At 44.4% G+C, this 19,870-nt stretch overlaps 1 protein-coding gene across 1 annotated transcript in view; it reads left to right on the forward strand.

Moving 5' to 3' along the window:
- Cep95 (centrosomal protein 95) overlaps nt 1-19,371 on the forward strand; it is a 31,398-nt gene extending 12,027 nt beyond the window's left edge. The window contains 18 exon segments of the mRNA XM_076577729.1: nt 1,412-1,517; nt 2,939-3,054; nt 5,987-6,112; nt 6,693-6,886; nt 9,462-9,574; nt 9,888-10,017; nt 10,857-11,010; nt 12,067-12,206; nt 13,481-13,576; nt 14,989-15,118; nt 15,830-15,999; nt 16,097-16,171; nt 17,079-17,231; nt 18,302-18,375; nt 18,377-18,446; nt 18,719-18,790; nt 19,035-19,166; nt 19,169-19,371. Coding sequence (XP_076433844.1) covers nt 1,412-1,517; nt 2,939-3,054; nt 5,987-6,112; nt 6,693-6,886; nt 9,462-9,574; nt 9,888-10,017; nt 10,857-11,010; nt 12,067-12,206; nt 13,481-13,576; nt 14,989-15,118; nt 15,830-15,999; nt 16,097-16,171; nt 17,079-17,231; nt 18,302-18,375; nt 18,377-18,446; nt 18,719-18,790; nt 19,035-19,166; nt 19,169-19,228 — 2,111 coding nt within the window. The 3' untranslated portion in view covers nt 19,229-19,371.
- The last annotated feature ends 499 nt before the right edge of the window (nt 19,372-19,870 follow it).

A 19,870-nucleotide genomic window follows, 5' to 3' on the forward strand; every position in this document is an offset into this window, starting at 1 on the left:
TCCTAATCCTTCTAATCCTTTCAAATAGTGCCACTCCTTGGTGACTTAGATATATGAACCTATGGGGGCCATTCTTATTCAAAGCACCACAGGGATGGGGCAGGAGCACAGAACTGAGAGATTCTCATGCGAGTACATGCTAATAGAAGGCTGAGGAATAGGAATAGTCTCAGGGGAGTGGATGGTGAGTTGAGTTGTGCTGGGGAGAATTGTGCAGCGGAGTTCCTCTCTGCAACAGCACCTTAGGTAGACAACATTTTCTAAGGTTTGCGTTTCACTTACACAGTTCCAAAGTGTGTGTATTTGGCAGTGTTACCTGGAGCTGATCAGATTCTTCAAAGTTGCAGTTAACATTAATGGGAAACAAATGTCTACTGTCATTGGTCATATAAGCTGTGTAGGGCAGCCTCCACCTGGGACCTAGGATTGTTTACCACTGAAGGATGAGGGATTGGAAGGCAGACTTGGGGGTCACTACTTAGTTCTACCCCTTGCTCTATTGCTGATGTTCTCTAAGCTTTTGTTTTATCCTGTTTTTTTGAGGCAGGGCCTTGAGTAGCCAATGGTGGCCTTCAACTCCTGACCCTCCTTCCACAATCCTGCCAGTGTGAGATTATAGGTGTGCCCCACTACACCTAGCTCTCAACCTATTGACTTTTCAAAGACTGTGAAAGTTCAGTGGAAATAGTTAGCAAAGAGCAAGTGTGCATGAGTGTCAGCAAATGGTATTGAAATGAGCCTTCATGAATGTGGAGGTAGACAAAAGGGGGTGAATGCAGAACTCTGCTCACCGGAGGCTTCATCCACCTATCTCCTGGACTCATCCTGTCACTGGGGGAAGCGGAGAGCAAAAGATGGACGTTTTTATCCGAGCCCTGGTATGGGCTCTTAGCCTAAGGCATTGTTGTCTGGGAACCTAAAATTTATTGGCACAATCATGCTTTTGTGCTGACTTCCTTAATTACTTCAGCTATCCTGTACAGATGAGGTGTAAAATGTGTGAACCTAGCTTTAACAGTGGGCCTGGGGAGAGGCTCCGGAGGTAAAAGCACTTGCCACGCGGGCTTGACAACCTGAATCCCACCCCAAAACCCGCAGGGAAGAAGAGCAGCAGCTCCCCAGGGTGTCCTCTGCCCTCCACACTTGTGTTGTGTACTCCAGCTCCCGAATGCCCTACACACACACACACACACACACACACACACACACACACACACACACACACACACAGAGGAATAACGCACTGCTGTAACCGGCTGGCCACCTCGTTGTGCAAGCCCTGTGCTTGTTTCCCCATTTTTTAGGAGATTCACTGCAGGGGGATGGCTTGTTTGGCTTCTTTATTGGTTCACTCTGACTCAGGACAGGCTGGTGTATCAACTCACCGTTCGTTTTTATCATGTTTAAACAGGTGAAACTGAACAGTATTTTAAAGACTCTCATGGAGAAGAACCTGTAGAGGAGCTAGAAAGTATCAAGGAGTCCAAGTCATCATGGAGAAAAGTGTCTTTTGGGAGGTAGTGTGCCATGCCTGTGAATTTCATCATTGTAAGATTAAGCCCTGCATATGCTAATGGTCCCCTCCAAAAGCTAATGTGAACATTTTACTAACTTTCCTACCTTTCTGAGGGAGTTTTAAGCCCTTGAACTCTATTTAATAATTTAATGCTAATTCTCATTTTAACTACCTATTATTTTTTTAATTTTTCCCTTGATCATCAATTTCCCCTTTTCTTTTTGAGTCTTATGTAGCCTGGCCTGGCCTTGAACTCACTGTGTAGCTGAGCATGACTGAACTGATCTTCCTGCCTCCAACTCCAAAATGTTACAGATTTATTTGCTTGTTTGCTCCTCAAGGCAGGGTTTCACTGTGTATCCCTGGCTGTCCTGGAACTCACTCTGTAGAACAGGCTGGCCTCAAACTCAGATCCACCTGCTTCTGCCTCCCGAGTGCTGGGATTAAAGACATGAGCCACCACATGCATCCCCTACCTCATTTTTTAAGAGATAGTTTGACTGTGTAGACTGGGTTGGCCTTGAATTTACAATGTAGCCACAGTGGCTGGCCTCTGACTCACAGCTGTTCCCTTGCCCTTCGCCTCATGCTGGTTTTTGTTATCATGCCCAGTTCATGAAATTTATGACTTTTTTCATTATTAGATTTAAAAACAAAACAAAAAGAGCAAAAGTGAAACTATTTGAGATTTAAAAAAAAACTTTTTTTGAGATTCTTGTATCTCAGGCTGGTCTGGAACTTAGTATGTTGTCAAGGATGGGCCACATTGAATTTATGATGCTCCTGCTTTTACCTCCCAAGTACTAGGATTATAGGCATGCAACACCATGTCCAGTTCTGTTCTGTGCTGGGAACCCAGGGCTTTCTGCATGCTAGGCTGGCACTCCACCAAATGAACTCTATCCCCAGCCCTTAAAAAATTTTGTTGTGCTGGTGGTGGTGCATGCCTTTAGTCCCAGCACTCAGAAGGCACAGGCAGGTGGATCTCTGTGAGTTTGGGGTCAGTTTGGTCTACAGAGTGAGTTCTAGGACAGCTGGACACACAGAGAAACCCTGTCTGAAAAAAAAAAATAGAATATTTTCTGCAAAAGTAAAGCCTTGCCCAGATTCCAGAATCCTGCAGCCTTAGATTCACCAGTGTTGCTATCCTTTTCATCCTTGACACACAAAACCGTTTCCACCTTGCATAGAACAATCAAAAGCAAACAGATGAGAGGCAAAATGTAATTTTCTTCCCTTCTTCCCTCCTTTCTGGGAATAAACCAAGGACCATTGTAGGCAAATGCTAAGTTGTCGGGCTCCATCCAAAGCCCCAGTCTGTGCACCTGGGATGAGCAGTGTGAATGCTTGTGAGCCCACAGCCACTGTTTGAAATGCTCTCTGGAGGCAAACAGGCCATAGTGAGTGAGAGACCTTTTTCAGGTGTTCCTTCTTGTCTGATGCTTTCGAGCCTGCCTGGGATGAAGATGAAGTGGAATCCACAGGTGAAGTCATCAGGCTTGGAGACACCGCACATACCTTTTCCCTGAGAAGTAATGGTGAGTAGACAAACTTTCAACATGCAGCACAAAAATGTAGAATCCTACAACTTAAAGTTGAGATGAGCAGAGCCCCAATTAAACATGTGCATTGAAGTCATAGACTGTCACCATTGCCCACTAAATAGGAACAGAGCTATCTGACATCGCTGTGTGAGGAGATCACAGGCTCATACACAGTAAGTGCATGTAGAGAGACATAGAATTTGTCCCACAAATTATGGATGCAACTTTGAGCTTAGTCACACCTTTGGAGTACTCAATGACAATTTTCTGTACTGGTTCACTTACTTTTCCATGGTTTGAACTGACAGGTTCATACTCCTGGTAGTACTGTTTCCGCCACACGTTGAACCATCTATTGCTTGTACACAGAGTGCCTCTCAGGCCCCAGTTGTGCACCCTGCTGGGCCTCAGCAACTCCTCTCCCTCTTCTGCCTCCCGGTCTACCTTAGTTGGCATTCTTCTCTGCTGTCCCGTTGCTCCATCTGTCCTTCCTCTTCCGGGCAGGCTTGTGTTCCAGTGCCCAGCCTCTTCCACCTGTGCCAGTCTCTATGGCCATGTTCCTGTGCTGTGGCCTTCTCTGTATTTCCCTAACACCATTCATACACTGCATGGAAAGTTGCAGTCTGTTAGGTAAACTCCGAGTTCCTGGAAAAGTAGCCAGGTCACACTCACCCATCGAATGCTGATCAGTGTCTTCTTCCCTGTGCCGGGCGCTGGTGACGGAGTGGAAACAGAACAGCCACAGAGCCTGCTTTCGTGGCACTTACAGTCTGTGTGTCAAGATAAATTGGTAGGATGTATAGTCAATTATTGTTTATCTTAGCCTGTCAGAACTTGGCAAAATGTCAGCCACAGTAAGTATCTTTTTGAATGGAAGAATGAAAAGGTTATTGTAGGTAGAATAGCTGGGCAGTGGAGGCACACACCTTTAATCCCAGCACTCAGGAGGCAGAGGCAGGTGGATCTCTGTGAGTTCGAGGCCAGCCTGGGCTACAGAGTGAGTTCCAGGACAGCCAAGTCTTCAGAGAGAAACCCTGTCTGAAAAAAACAAAAAAAAAAGAAAAAAAAAAAAAGAAAAGAAATTGGTAGAATGAATTGAGAATCAAGAGGCCTTCATCCTCACAGCTGTGGGCTTTGTGACTTTGGATAAGGTCCTTTCTGAGTTTGATTTTCGTCAGTGTGAAATGAGAAGATTGGACTAAAGTCTCTGTAGTCCCTGTCAGCATTGATACATACTCTGATCCCAGAGTCATGCTTGAATGACCAGCAGCAGACCAAAAGAAGGAGGGGAGGGTGGGGAGTCTAGACTGGGCCATATGACCTCAGATGCCATGAAAACTGTATGGCTGCAAAGTCTGAAACTTTCTGAGTACTGATGTGAAATTTAGTGGAAAATTTCAACCTGCGGCCAGCCAGATGTCTCATCCAGTAAGGGTGCCTTACTTCCAAGCCTGACCACCGAGTTCTATCCCAAGGACCCACAGAATAGCCAGTTACTCTCTGATCTTCCGATGCACACCTTGGCACCCTATGCACAGAAATGAAGGAAATATAAACAGTTGGGAGTTGCAGAGGTACCATGTTCATATTTTATTGTATACTGTGCTGCCTAGTTTGTGTCAACTTGACACAGCGTGAGTTATCAGAGAGGAGGGAGTCTCAATGGAGAACACGCTGCTATATGATCTGCTGTAGGCAAGCCTGTAGGACATTTTCTTAATTAGTGATTGATGGGGGAGGATCCAGCCCATTTTGAGTGGAGCTACTCCTGGGCTGGTGGTCCTGGGTTCTATAAGAAAGCAGGCTGGGTGAGCCATCAGAACCCTAAACCTAACCTTGAGTAAGCAGCACACCTCCATGGCCTGTACATCATCTCTTGCCTCTAGGTTCCTGTCCTCACTGCTTTTGATGATGAACTGTTATATGGAACTATGAGTGAAATAAATCCTTTCCTCAACAAGTTGCTTTTGGTTATCGTGTTCATCACAGCACTGGTAATCCTAAATAAGAGAAATACATATATAAAATTCTCAAGAATAGAGAAAAACTGGCCAGGTATAGCGGTATATGCTTTAATCCCAGCACTCCGGAGGCAGAGACAGGAGGATTTCTGTGAGTTTGAGACCAGCCTGGTCTACATGTAGTTTCAGGGCAGCAAGAGCTACATAGAGACCCTGTCTAAAAACAAACAAACAGAATATAGAAAAACTTAAAAAAAAGATTCCAAATATGACCACAATGACAAGTCAGCAAGTCCAGGAGCATTAAAACTGTTTTAGGTTGTGTGTTAAGGCATATATGAAACATGAATCAGTTGGGTCCTCCCTCTAATAAAGATCATGTTGTATATTACATATTTCTAAAATCGTAAACACTTCTGGTCCCAAGCATCTTAGATGTGGGGTATACAACCTGTTACTTGTTTTCAGATTATAGGTAGAGCTCTAAAGTAATCAATACAATTAAGGGAAAAATTTTAAGCTAAAATTTTTAATTAAAACTTAAAGAACAAGAAAAAAAGACTGGGTCTGGTGTTTGGGTTTCATGGGATTAAAGGGGCAGCTTCCTTTTACATTTAGATTAAAATGTCAGCTAACTGTCATTCACTTTCACAGACATCAAATTCAGGCTGCAATTTCTGAACCCTAAGTTTTAGGTACAGGTACTAGCCATAACCCTGACTTCATACGGCAGCGTTTCTACATCTCTGGCACCTGTTTCTCTAAAGCAAAGTAATGCAACATTGAAAAACTAACTCGGGCTGTGGAGAATTGCCTCTTACTACATGGTAGTTGTTAAAGGGAATTGGTATCCTGAGCAGTCGGGACAAATATCTTTTGAACATGGTGTTCCTGTTGGCTTTTAGTATAATCTAGCAAACTACTTTGATAGCTTAAAACTTGAGCTTTATGACTCTCTCTCCTAGGTGCTCAGAGCCCCATAGACAAGCAGTCTAGAAACGTTTCAGTTTTACTGGGCACTGAAGCACATCGGGCAGTGTTGGACCCTGTCTCATCAAGTTCTCGATCCAAGAATGAGACAACTTTTGAAGGTGAGTTGTCGTGGGCTGTAGTTGATTACAAAAGTGCAGGTGTGTGTGTGTGTGTGCGCGCGCGCCGCAGTGCCCGGATGTAGGTTGGAGGACAGCTGGGAGAAGTTCGCGGTCACTGTCCACTGTAGGTCCTGGGACTGAACTCGGGTCATCTGGATTGGCAGCAAGCACCTTTGCCTGCTGAACCGTCTTGCCAGCCCATGTGCTCTGTTTTAATTAAATTAAAATTATATTCCTAAACTGCGTCTGGTGGCCGATGCCTGTAATCTCAGCACTTTTGAAGCTGAGGCAGGTGGATTGCTGTGCAAAGTTAGAGGACAGCCTGGAATGGAACATAGAGTGAGTTCTAGGACAGTAAGGCTGTTGTAGAGTAAGACCCTCTTTCAAAAACAAAACAAATTCTATAGTCATTCCTGGCCTGGGGCTATAGCTCAGTGGAATAGTGCTTGCCTATACAAGAAGTCCATCACCAGCCTCTCACACACAGATTCCCTTAGTATGTGTGAATGTTTGTATGTGTATGTGTAAAACCATTCATTTTCAAGGATTCCATCGTGAGATCCACTTGAATTTCTCTTAGCAGCAGAAACCCCTTCTGTGAGTATGGTTACAAGTGCCAGGAAATTAGGTGAGCCAATCCGAGCCGCCATTCCTTTACATCCTCCCTACCATCCTTCTGAGCCTCGAGCACCTTGTCCCATAGGGAAGGAATACCTCCGTTCAAGTTACTACTCATCTGCACTGACTTCTGGAGAGCATTCGGAACTTTCTGTGGTAAGTGGAAAGGTCTTCTTATAACTGGCTAGAAGCCCATATATTTCTTACCTTTGCTGCTGGCGATGAACCCAGAGCTGAGCACACAGAGTCCCACTGATCTATACCACCAGCCCCAGAAGTCCATCTACTAAGTCTCCATAGAGTGATTATCAAGTACATTACATTCATCAAAGACACATACCTATCATCATAGCACTTGGGAAGCTAAGAGGAGGATCATTAGGAATTTGAGGCCAGGCTAGGCTACATAGTGATACCCTCTCAGGAAAAAAAAAAAATCAGTTTTTTTTTTCCTTTTGTTTTTTGGCTGTTCTGGAACTCACTGAGACCAGGCTGGCCTCAAATTCACAGAGACCTGCCTGCCTCTGCCTCCCAAGTGCTGGGAATAAAGATGCATCATACTTAAAATTTACCTCAGTAGGCTGGTGATGTATCCTAATTAGTTGAGTGCCCGTCTAGAAAACATAAATCTCCAACATTGTGTAAACCCTGTGTGGTGGTGCATGCCTATCATCCCCAGAGTGTAGAGGCAAGAAGATTAAAATTCACATTCATCCTTAGCTATAAAGTAACCCTGTCTACAAAAAAAAAAAGGGGGGGGGGGCTGGAGCGATGACTCAGCGGTTAAGAGCACTGGCTGCTCCCCAGAGGACCCAGGTTCAATTCCCAGCACCCACATAGCATCTCACACCTGTCTGTCACTCCAGTCCCAGTGGATCAGACCCCCTCTTCTGGCCTCTGAAGGCACCTACATGTGGTGCATACACACACACACACTGGCCCAACGCCCGCATACACAAAATAGTAAAAGCATTCTTTTTTTTTTTTCAATCACAGGCAATTTATTTTGTTCTATTCATTCACAGTTAATACAGAAAATACTTGGAAACATTTCCATATAATGTTTGATACAGAAATCATCAAATAGAAGTATACAATGTTGACAGGAGGCAGTACATTTATAATTTATAACCCCAAATGTATTTATAAATTAGAAATGGAAAGATCTACAAATGAAATTATGAAGGTTCACCAAAGTCATTTAATCTGTCAGTTTCTCATTCATTTTTATATCTTAATAATATTCTATTGTATGAATAAGCCACATTTTATTTCTCTCCAGTATTTGATAGCTATTTGAGTTGTTTTAACTTTTTTACTATTAGCAACACACTGCTGTAAACCTTCATGTACATGTTTCATAGGTGCACATTTTCAGTAGTTTGAGGATATATTCCTAAGGGTAGAATTGTTGAGTAACAGAGTAACAATGTTTTGCATTTTGACCAACCACCAAACTGTTTTGCCAAAGTGGGACACCATTGTACAATCTCACCAAATCCTTATTTTTAAGGCTCTGATTTTTGTACAAAAGCATTCAATCATTCTGTCAGACCAAACCAGGAAAAGTTAGCTATAGTTCAGAGCTGTTCTATTCCATTTACTATGCAAAGCCATTCTTGGCGTTTGTAACTCTCAGCCCTTTTGAGTATTCTTGCAGTGTTCACCTTTTCCTCCACCACTTTTTTTTTTCTTCTGGTTTATTTCTATCTATTACAAATGTATAAAAAATCCTCCATCAACGCTGCTGATAGCAGCAGAACCTTGAGAAATATACCTTTGGTTTGCCTCAGAAAAGGAACACAGTAAAAGCATTCTTAAGTTAAAGAGATACGTTGACCCCTGTATCTCCCTGTGAGGAGACGGACGCTGCGCTTCTGAGGGAAAGCAGACCTGGGCAAGCAAACGTCCTGTCTGAAGCTACACAGCAACTGTCCAGTCAGAGTTTGAACTCAGGCCTAAGAGATCTGGCCCCAAGTTGTAGATCCCTAATTCAGTTCTTACAAATTAGAAAGGAAAGAATAATCCATCCATATTCTCACTGGTTAGTATAAAACACATAATATCTTGGTCTATATTTTCTTCTCTCCTTGGGAAAGAAAAAACATTTTTTTCATATTGTCATCTTGTCCCTGACTTCCTGAGAAAACCAGGCATATATGTGCTAGGATAGATCTATAAAGAATAATCTCATTATTTAAAAATGCAAATAATGGTACCAGGTATGCACACACTTTTAATCACAATGCTCAGGAAGCAGAAGCAAGCAGATCTCTTGAGTTCGAGGCCAGCCTGGTCTACAAAGTGAGTTCCAGGACAGCCAGGGCTGTTACACAGAGAAACCCTGTCTTGAAAAACAAATATATATGTGTGTGTGTGTGTGTGTGTGTGTGTGTGTGTGTGTGTGTGTGTGTGAAAAAGTAACCAATGGAAGAGAGAGAGAGATAATGAAGTGAAATTACTGGAGATATGAAACATCAAATGAGTGCTGCTTCCCCACAGCTGTGGTGACATAAGTTTGCAGTCCCAGCCCTCGAAGGTTAAGCAGTAAGCTGTTAGAAAGGCTGAGCATTTCTGTTTTGCAGGGTTCCATCTTTGAGTGTTTCTGGACAGTTTTCCTTGGTGTCTTGGTGCTGGAGACTGAACGTGGGTCCTTCTGCTTCTTTGGCAAGCATGGTGCTGACTGAGCTGTCACCTCAGTGTCTCAAGCCACCTCTCTCTGTTTGACTAGGAACCAGATCATAAAGTCGTCTTAACTTCCACATTATCCAAAGATGATGAATGGGAAACATGTCTGACTCCAACTCAAAGCCCCAGGACAAGGAAGCTTCCTGAAGGGAAAAGGTAATCGCTGTGGGCTCATGCTTACTGTCTGTTGTAAAGGGATCTGAAGAGACAGCTTACAGTGAGGGTGCTTGCTGCCCATGCCTGGGCACCTCAGATGGATCCTTGGAACCCGTGGAGAGGTGGATGGAGACATACTCCAATGCAGCCACTTCCCCCAATAATAAATAAATATGTTTTTAAAAATAAGAGTATAATTTGCAGATTTAGCGTTTGAGAACCAATATGAAGTATTTGTTAAACCGTGTATTAGTCAATTTGAAATAAGTAGTGTATCCTTGGCAGTTAATTGTCATTGGCCACTTTATTACAGAAATGAAACCAGAGTTGTGACCCCCTCAGAGTATTCGTCTTCCCCTCAGAAGGCCAGGAAGTGGCTAACAGAACAAGAACTGCATGAGGTCTCAGAGAAGCTCTCTCAGCGGCTCTTTGAACTAGACTGGGCAAGTCTGGCTTTTAATCCTGGTTGAGATTTCTGTGGCTAGTCTTTGAGTAGACACTGATCCCAGCGGGAGCGGAACCTGGGCTTGGGTGTTGGGGATGAGTTACGTGCTGGGCACTGTTAAAAAGTTCTGCAAGTCGAGCAGGAAAGACACACAGCGGCCCTCGCCTTCCTTCTGTAACCAAACACGGCATGGGTTTGTCTACATCTTACTGAATTATGATGACAATGGAGTCACTTAATGTAATGATGTTAAACCATTCATTTTTAGATCTGTCTATACACACCTTTGTCACAAAAACAGATGTGGTATAAAATTGGATCAAAGGTTTTCAAATAGTGGAGTAACAACATTGAATGGTTGTGTTAAACCTGTGTGACTTCTGTAAAATTTACTGAGATTGAGTGGTCAGTGGTCTATAGCACTGATAGCCATTTTTTTTTTTTTTTTAAGACAGAGTCTCACTATGTAGCCCTAGATAGTCTAGAACTTCCTATGCTAGCCAGGCTGGCCTTGAACTTGTAATTCTCCTACTTGAGATCGAAAGTGTGCCTGCCCATGCTTTAAATGTTACTATAAAGCATGCCCTCACTGTGCCTCTAATCCCAGCACTGAGGAGACTGAGGAAGGAAGACCTTGAGTTCCAGGCCAGCTTGGTTTGCGTAATGAAATCCTGTCTCAAAATACACAAAGTAGATGAAATCCAAGCTGTAGGTCTTGTGCATAAGTGTGTCTAAAAGCTTGGTTAGTGACTGTCCAGACAGCTTTTCAAGGCCTGCTCTCTACCACTCACTGCCCGCTGAAGTCAAGGACAGACACTGAAGGGATTTTCTCAATAGATGTTAAAAAGTGCCCTGGGTGATCGAGCAACAGGCAAGACTGATGGTAAAGATGGTGATGCCGGAGATGAAGAGGGGCACAGTGGAAAGGAGGAAAGACTGTCGCAGCACAGTGACAGCGTCATGGAGTACGGACCGAAGAAGCTTCGGCCAGGTACTCAACCCAGAGAGGCCTAGAACGAGGTGTCCGTGATAACGTCGCAGGTAGTTCCATGTGTTAATGGCAGTTTCATTTTATATAAGGATCAAAAATAATAGCAAACTCAAGTTGGTATTGTTTCTGATATTTCTCTACTGTCCCAGCTTATATATTACTTGTCTAAATACACATTTTCTTCCTCGTTTACATTAATACTATATATTCTGCAAACTTGCTTTATTCTGTTAACATTACTTAGGAAATGTTTGTTGCTATTTAAAGATCCAGTTCCTTCATTTGAGCTGTTGTATAGCTGAATCCACAGTGAGCCCATTAGCATAATGAGGGTTACTGCTCATTAGAGGATGCAGTGTTTAGCCGTGTTAGCACGCTGGAAGCGATGTGTCTATGTTTACATTCCATCCTCAGGACCTGAACAGGTAGAAGACTAGTGAACACACAGCCCACATGTCACTCACCTTATGACCAAGGGCACTTGCTTTCCATAGAGCCTTATGCATGGCATAGATTCCACATGCAGAATCAACTCAGAGCTGAATAAGCAGTGCTGATGTACTTAACAGCATATATTTGTATGTGTGGCGTAGTGTTCATGTGGACATGTGCACTTGTGTTTGTGTGGACATGTCTGTGCATGCACATGGAGGCCAGAGATCAACATCAGGTTTCTTCCTCAGTTACTCTCCATGTTGTATTTTGAGACAGGTTCTCCTAACTGAACCAGGAACCCATAGATCTAGCAAGGTTGGCCAGCCACTGAGCGAGAGATACTCTGTCACAGCCGGCCTCTTCCGTGTGTGCTGGGGATCTAACTCAGGCTTAGACAGCAAGCACCCCCCCCCCCCCCCCACACACACCCCCACCCCAGCCCTAACAGTCCGTTGACGTGGTATGACTAGACACACAGTTACATGTTAGGCGAGAATACATTTAGCATGTTAGCTTGACATTCTCATTTTCTTTAGATTCAATAAGGAGCAGTTGTTTGGTTTCCAGCTTAACATTTCTGACTGCTAGGAACTAATGGCAAATGACTTTTCTGTGTTGCAGGATTTTCCATGTACAGAAAGGCACCCCACAGGTCCCATTCGCTGTCGCCATCTTCAGTAAACAAACACAGACAATCAGAGAGAGAGAGAAAAAAGCAGCACGAGTCTAAAGGAACAGACACCCGCCGAGTTCAGGCAAAGGTACGCCCTCCTTCTGACAGCAGTTGGGCGGCATGCCAGTACCATTCCCCCAGCTAGACGCTAGGATGTGCGCACACCATTGACCAAAGACCTGAGGGACATCCACTGTGCCTGGGTTGAATGGATGGCAGAGAAGTATGGAATAGAGTGCATGGGATATGTCCCCATTAGAGATCGTCATGAGATCCTCAAGAAAGAAGCTGGTTAGTGTTTGGTGATGGAGAAAGAGGGGGTGGGTGTGGCCTGGTGTTTTTAGGAAGAAGTCATAGGTAAAGAGAGTTAGGAGAGATACAGTGGGAAGAGAAAGTCACTCCTTAAAGGTGGTGGCTGGGAGCTCAGCTTCTAAGAGGACCCAGATGATTCCCAGCACCCACGTGGCGGCTCACAATTGTCTGTAACTCCAGCTCCAGTGGATCCCAACACCCTCTTCTGGCCTCCATAGGTACTAGGCAGGCAGACAGACACACAGTGCACAGACATATTCAGGCAAGACACTGATACACATAAAAATGTTAAAAAAATTTAAATTAAAGGGCTCCATCATTCCTGGTATCATTACCAGGGAAGATGCCACGGTGGAACAGACCTTTGAAATGCACGATTTTAGAATACTTGGTTGTCTCATGTAGTGGTGTTTCTTTGTTTTGTTCTGTTTTTTTTTTTTTTTTTTTTTTTTTTTTTTTTTTTTTTTTTTTTTTGAGACAGGGTTTCTCTATCCCTGGCTGTCTTGGAGCTTGCTGTATAGACCAGGCTGCCCCCAAACTCATAGATCCACCTGCCTCTACCTCCCAAGTGCTGGGATTAAAGGCATGCGCCACCACCTCCTGGCATAGTGGATTTTTATAACATAGTTGTATTTAAAATGGTGAAAACTGGAGTTAATTCATATGTCTTAAAATAGTTATCCTCAGGGCTGGGAGATGGGCAGATACTTGCTGTGTAGCCTGAGGACTGGAGTCTGATCCCCAGGGTCGGTAAGAGACCCTGTATCGAAAAACAAGGTGGGAGTGATTGAGGCATACATAGTTATACTCAGCATGAACTTTTATAAAACTGTGAAAATAGTAAAAAGAAAAACCATGTATTCAGCTGCATTTTATGTACGGAGTATGTCTGTTAGCACAATGTGTTTTTATGAAGCAGCCTAAAAGGAACTTAGGAAAAAGTGAGTGAACTTGGTATTTTTACAATAGGAATCTAGAGTAATTTCCCCCTTCATTGCTATTTGCACAAGTTTCTGACAACTGTTGTATTATATGACCTATTCTTTCTAGGCATTAACTGAAGCATTTGAACGGGAACTAAGAAAACATAAAGTTCAAGAGAACGTTGGACTTCGAGGGATAAGTGCCGAGGAGGAGGAGGAAACAGTGGGTAAAATCTCCAGCTCTAGTAGATGCAGAGACAGTGAGAAGTGCAGCGATGACTAAAGGCACAAGGGACCAGCAGGCCCCGCGTCACTGGCCCTAGAAGGCAGGGTTTCGTTCAGGATGTAGATTTCCTCAGGCTGCTTGGACAGAAGAAGAAATGGGACCAAAGAGGACTAGTTTTTCCTTCTGCCTAAACCTTGTTTGGCCTCAGAGGTTCTTGCATCCAGTTTGTAAGGGGTTAAAATAGGATCTGGGTGACCAAGAGGAGGAAGGGAGGACAGGGTTCCAAGCTCTCTGTAGTTGACTGTGAGAAACCCAAGTCCTTGCTCTCTGGCCTTGGAAAGATGGTTGCCAGGTGGGGGTGGAGGTGCACACCCTTAATCCCAGCACTTTGGAGGCAGGAGCAGGGGGATCCCTGTGGTTTGAGGCCAGTGTGGTCTACATAGTGAATTGCAGGACAACCAGGACTAAATAGACCCTGTCTCTAGATAGATAGATAGATAGATAGATAGATAGATAGATAGATAGATAGATAGGTAAGTAGGTGGATAGATAGATAATCAAGACTAAACAGACCCTGCCCATATAAATAAATAAAAATAAATAAATAATCAGGGCTAAATAGACCCTGTCTCTAAATAAATAAATTGGAGTGGGTAGGGGAAAGGTGGTTCCTGACCTGAATGGGGGTGTGTGTGTGCTTATGCTGATATGCTAATGAAAGCAAGACAGAAGTATAAAAACATACTGTGGAATTATTTGAGGGTTTTTTAATATTCATCTATCTTTTCATGTGCATTGGTGTTTTGCCTATGTAAGGGTGTCAGGAACTTAGGAACTGGAGTTACAGACAGTTATGAACCATGTGGGTCCTGGGAATTTAACTGAGGTCCTCTGGAAGAGGAATCAGTGCTCTCAACCTCTGAGCCATCGCTCCAGCCTCTTGAGGTTTTTTTGTTTTTTTCAAGACGGGGTTTCTCTGTGTAGTTTTGGTGCCTGTCCTGGATCTCACTCTGTAGCCCAGGCTGGCCTCGAAGTCACAGAGATCCGCCTGGCTCTGCCTCCCGAGTGCTGGGATTAAAGGTGTGCACCACCACTACCACTACCACCACCACCACCACCACCACCACCACCACCACCACCACCACCACCACCACCACCACCACCACCCAGTGAGTTTTTTAATATACAGAGAAAAAAAGGCTGTCAAAGTGGCATGTGAAAAATTGTAGTTATATTTAGGGTTTGGGACTATGGTTACGAAAGCGGGGAAAGCCAGTTTGTGGGGTGAGAGAAAAGAGAGTAGGAAGACGGTCGGCTGAGGGCGTTAGCTGTTGTCAGTGTGCTGTGTGAGGTGCGTGGGTGAGGTTTACACCCCTTCCTCATTCCGTCCTTTTCTCTCTGCCTCTAAGGAAAAAACACACAGAGAAGCCATTCCTAAAGGAACTCCAAAACAGAGTCAGGTCCAGAAGATTTACTCCAGAAAAGCGGCAGCTCCAAGTCCAAAAGGTGGTCTCCTGAAGTCAAGCAAGGCAGCTCCAAGTAAGAGCCTGCAGCGTCCTTCATGGCAATGCAGCCTCTGGACGTGCGTGCTGTATTCCAGAGGCTGCTGGAAACGGACATCTAGCCACCAGTTAGCTGCAGAAAGGCCCTTCTGGTATTCCTGCCATACGGCTGGGTTTTTCTGTAATCAGAACCAAACTCCTAAATGAGGTGCCTTATGGAGTGAGTCATCTATGGACACCCAAAGAATTGCCGGGCACCTGCTGTTGCTCTAGCAGGAGCCTCTGTTCACTCCGTCTAGTCACCCTTTTTGTTCTGGAAGTTGGTGAAAGGCAAGTGATGCTCCAAGGCAAGCAGATGGCCTGCTCAGCCGCTGACAGTTGGTGCTGCTTAGTTAGAGCTGTGTTGCAAGGTCAGGTGAGATGCCAGGCTTCCAACTACATCCCATTAGGGCCTTTTTCTTCTAACCATATGCCTAGCAGGAAGTTGGAGTGTCTTCCATTTACACACACAGGAAGCATCTGCACACAGGCCCCAAGGCCGCTAAGGAGTTCGGATGGATTCCTCAGGATTAGGGTTGGAACCATTGAGCTTTCCATCCTCAGTAGGGATGCAGAAGTATCAAGTACACTCCAGATGGTTCTTTTTAGGACCAGCACCTGAGATTAGCTTAGTCTGACAGGCAGGTGGGGATGAGAGTTCTTTTATCGTAAGTTGGATAGATGAACAGCATCTCTCATTTTCCCACAGTGAAAGTAAATGAATACAGTCTTCTGCCCCTGATGTTGGAACAGTTTCCATTTCTTTATGTTTCTGACCCAACACTGACCAAAATGTGGAAGCAGCAAATTGCACAGGTTGAACAACTCAAAAGAGAAGCACAGAGAGAAGGCCGATCCAAAAAGAAGCTCCAGGATCAAGTAAGCGCTGTCCCTTTGAAGCGTAAGCATAGGAATACACACGGGAGAGCATGTCCTTGAGCAGCATTGTTAACCTTGCTTTGTGTTCACCTTAAAGATAGAAGAAGCCCTGAGAAGGCATGACCTCCTGACTGCCCTTGTCAAGAAGGAATATGAACACAACAAGAGATTGGTATGTCAAGAGCAAACGGGGCCATGTCGTTTTTCTTTATTTGTGTCAACTAGGCAGCAGACTCTTCTAGCACTTGCCTGTGGGAGTATGCAGGGCTCTGACTCAAAAGTGATGATGGGGAAGATTGATGCCACATTCTCCAGACACAGCACTGAAACCCGTCCACCAGTTGGCTGCAGAACACTCTTTATCCTTGCCATCTGGCTGGCTTTCACTTCTTTATAGTAACAAATTAGTGATGGTATTTTCTGAGATGAAAAACCTAGGCTTTCAGATGTAACATGACTTGCCTGGCTTTCTCCGATAAACAAAAGGCACAGTTGAGATTTGATCCCATTTCTGCCTCTACCTCCACAGTCCATCTAGGGCTTAAGAGTTGTAGCTTAGTGCTCTTTGGTCTCCTGTCTTTTCAGGTCCCAGGGAGAGAGCCAGTTTTTGTTATAATTTGGATTGGAAATCATTCTTAACATTGTCCCCAGTTAGTAAAATGAAGGGAAATGGCAGAGGTCAGTCTGCCAAATAAAGAGATTTAAAAATCTTTAGTTGGGTATGGAGTGGGCTAAGTCATGGAAATGCTAATCTTAATCTTAAATAGTTTCAAAAAAGTCATCCCCAACATTGCCTGTGGATCTTCGCTGTGGGTCAGGAACATCTGACCTGACAGACAAAAGGCAAAACTCTTGGCTCAGAATACTCCCTCAGGGAGGCCTGTTCACCCTGCTGCACATTGGGACCTGCCCGTGCTGTGCCTCAGCTTGAGTGATGCAGCTACAGAGAGGAACTTGTGTGGGCTAATGGTCTTCCCCTCATGCCTAGCTTACAGCTGGAAGACATTCAGGATAGCAGGCTGAGGGCATGAAAATGAATGCTCTAGACGGCCTGCTTGTCTTATTCCCTTCTTCCCTAGCAAGACTTCAAGGACCGAATTCATAGACAAAGGCTGACCCAATCAAAGATAAAAGAAAATCGTCAGCAAATTGTTCGTGCCCGAAAGTACTATGATGATTACAGAGTTCAGTTACGTGCAAAAATGATGAGGATGAGAACCCGGGAAGAAATGGTACGTGTGCCTCTCCATCTTACCTAGCCAGTCTGCTAAGGTGAGCTTGGTGTTACGTCTCAAGACCAACTTCTTTGTCTACAGCTCTGACCTCAGTTTGATTCCCAAATCCAAATTCCGCCAGGGCTTGAGTTTGATCATGCTTTGTTACCAGCTGTGCATGCCACCTACTTATGTCCAAACCTCTTCAACAGTTGTTTTATGGTGGCTGCCCAAATGCTGACCCCTTCACCTTCAACTAAGTACTTAGTGAGGTGCAGAAGCAGTGGTTTCCATCTTGCCTTACATACAATGGATGCTTGAGAATTCTGAGGGCAGAAAAGAGTCCTGGGGTACATGAATGATGTTGAGCACCATTCTTCCATCAGTGGGGAAGTACAAATGAAAATCTCAGCACAGCCTGCTCACACCCACTAGGATGGCTAAAGTAAAGAGGAGAATTGTGCAGACACGGAGAAGATGGAGCACTCCTGCCAGGCTGGCGGGGTTGGGGGATGATTTTGGAAAGTCTGGTGGTACTTCTAAAGGTTCCTGGAATGCTGTAGAGTTAATTCTTCTGGATGGATGGATGGGTGTATGTATGTACACACACACACATCCATATCCACATAGCAACCAAAACTGTAACAGCTGAAAGGGGCCCATGTCCATCAGCTCAAGAATATGTGAGCAAAAATTATCTTCAGAGTGACAAACAGTGTGACACAACCATGTCTGCAGGGACTCGGACTCTGAAAGCACGCCTGGTGAAGGCTGTGTCCAGAAGAGGCAGTTCCACAGAAAAGGGGGGGGGGGGGAGCGTGCAAGCAGTGCTGACGAGTGTGGGGTTTCGTGTCTGAGGGGATGGGGATGTTTGAAACTAGCGCTGGTTACACAATCCAGAGTCTGCTAAACCTACTCATGATGTATATGCTTTTTAAGAGAGGAATTTTATGTCTGTGAATTATGAGTAAAATTGTTATTTCGAAAAGCCCTTGTGAAATGCAATCAGTATATACCTCCAGTTCAGCAAAACCCATCATTCTCCTCAGTGACAAGTGCTGTCTAATTAGTGATTAAATAACCAACAGATCTTTAAGAAACTGTTTGAAGAAGGTTTACAAATTCAGAAGCAAAGACTACGAGACCTAAGAAACTACGCAAAGAGAAACGCAACGAAGAAAGAGACAGCACCAGAATGAACTGGACTCGATGGAAAACTACTATAAGGACCAGGTGGGCTTGTGCTGCCGCCATTAGTGTGTGATCCCAGCCACCTGTCAGGTTGGCTTAGTTCATTGCTGGTTAATATGCAAATTAGCACAGGGCTGTGCAGCACCATTACAGGCTATACTGATGATTTCTAAGGCCAATTTAAGACGAAATAAGCCAGTCCCTGGCAACAGTACACAGTATGTGTCACCCTATTAACACTAAGATTGAAGATGGGGGATTAAGAATAACTGTACTGTGATGGAAGATCTGTGTTTTTTTCCCCTTTCCTACAGTTTTCATTGCTGGCAGAAGCCATATCACAGGAGCGGCAGGAACTCAAAGCCAGAGAAAAATCTCAGGCTCAGGTAATAATTAACAGGATAGGAATTAGGAACTATTCCTAAAAAGGAAATAGAAAATGTTATGTAACTTAAAAAGAATGGAGAATATGAGTAAGAGAATCCATCTCTGCTCCAAAAATACCTGATGGGCTCTGACATACCCTGCTCTGGTCTCGGAGGAGCCCGCGAGGAGCTGGCAGGTCGGGGGTAAGAATGGAGGGGCCTGGGTAAGAGTCACAGCTGCAGACTGACATGAGTTCTCCTTCAGACGTTACATAAGGTGAAGAGGGAGCTGAGAGCGAAGATGGAGAAGGAGATCCAGCAGCTGCAGTACATGGTCACCCGGAACGACGAGGATGCTTTCTTCCGGGAACTAGAAGCGGGAGCGCTTCAGAGCTCGGCTTGCAACTGGCCTCCTTCCAGTACAGTAGAAACCCTTTCCCAAGAGGCCAGACATCATAGGTGACGGTTTCTAGAGACCTTAATGTGTGGACATAGCTAGACCTGAGCCAGTAAACTGTCTAAACCAGAATTATTTTTTTAAATGCTTTATCTATGTATTCATGCCAAAACTTATTTTTTTAAATAAAAACTATTTTTCTTAACGCTTACTGCTTTGAAGTTATAACCTAAGACCCAAGAAAAGGGAATTAAAGGCACATTTTTATGCTAAAGCAGTTAGCAAGTCCTCGCCAGCCAACTCCTGAAGCCTCTTGATGGAGGTCAGCAAAAGCTGTTGACTGCTAAGGACACAGCCAGGACCGAGGATCAGTATCCTACAGACTGGATAAAGCCAATAATGTCTACTGTTTGGGGTTCAGGAGCTAGCTGAAGTTCTCCTCTGCCATGGTGGGAGCTGACTTGTATTCCCCTAGCCTCATCTACTTCCTGGCCAGAGAGGCAGCCTCCACTCAGGGATGACTGGCTTCATACTAACCAGTGAGTTCTGTGTTGACTCTGCAGAGGCCAGTGATTATCTGGGTGTAGCAGTGTATGCCTTGTATGCCTTTAATCCCAACACAAACAAAAGCCACTGAACCGATAGTCATCTCAAACCATCAAGCCTAGCCTAGCACACTGGGAAAAATTACAGAACTTGATGAA

This window comes from Peromyscus maniculatus, chromosome 8 (assembly GCF_049852395.1).
Source record: "Peromyscus maniculatus bairdii isolate BWxNUB_F1_BW_parent chromosome 8, HU_Pman_BW_mat_3.1, whole genome shotgun sequence".
Taxonomy (NCBI): domain Eukaryota; kingdom Metazoa; phylum Chordata; class Mammalia; order Rodentia; family Cricetidae; genus Peromyscus; species Peromyscus maniculatus.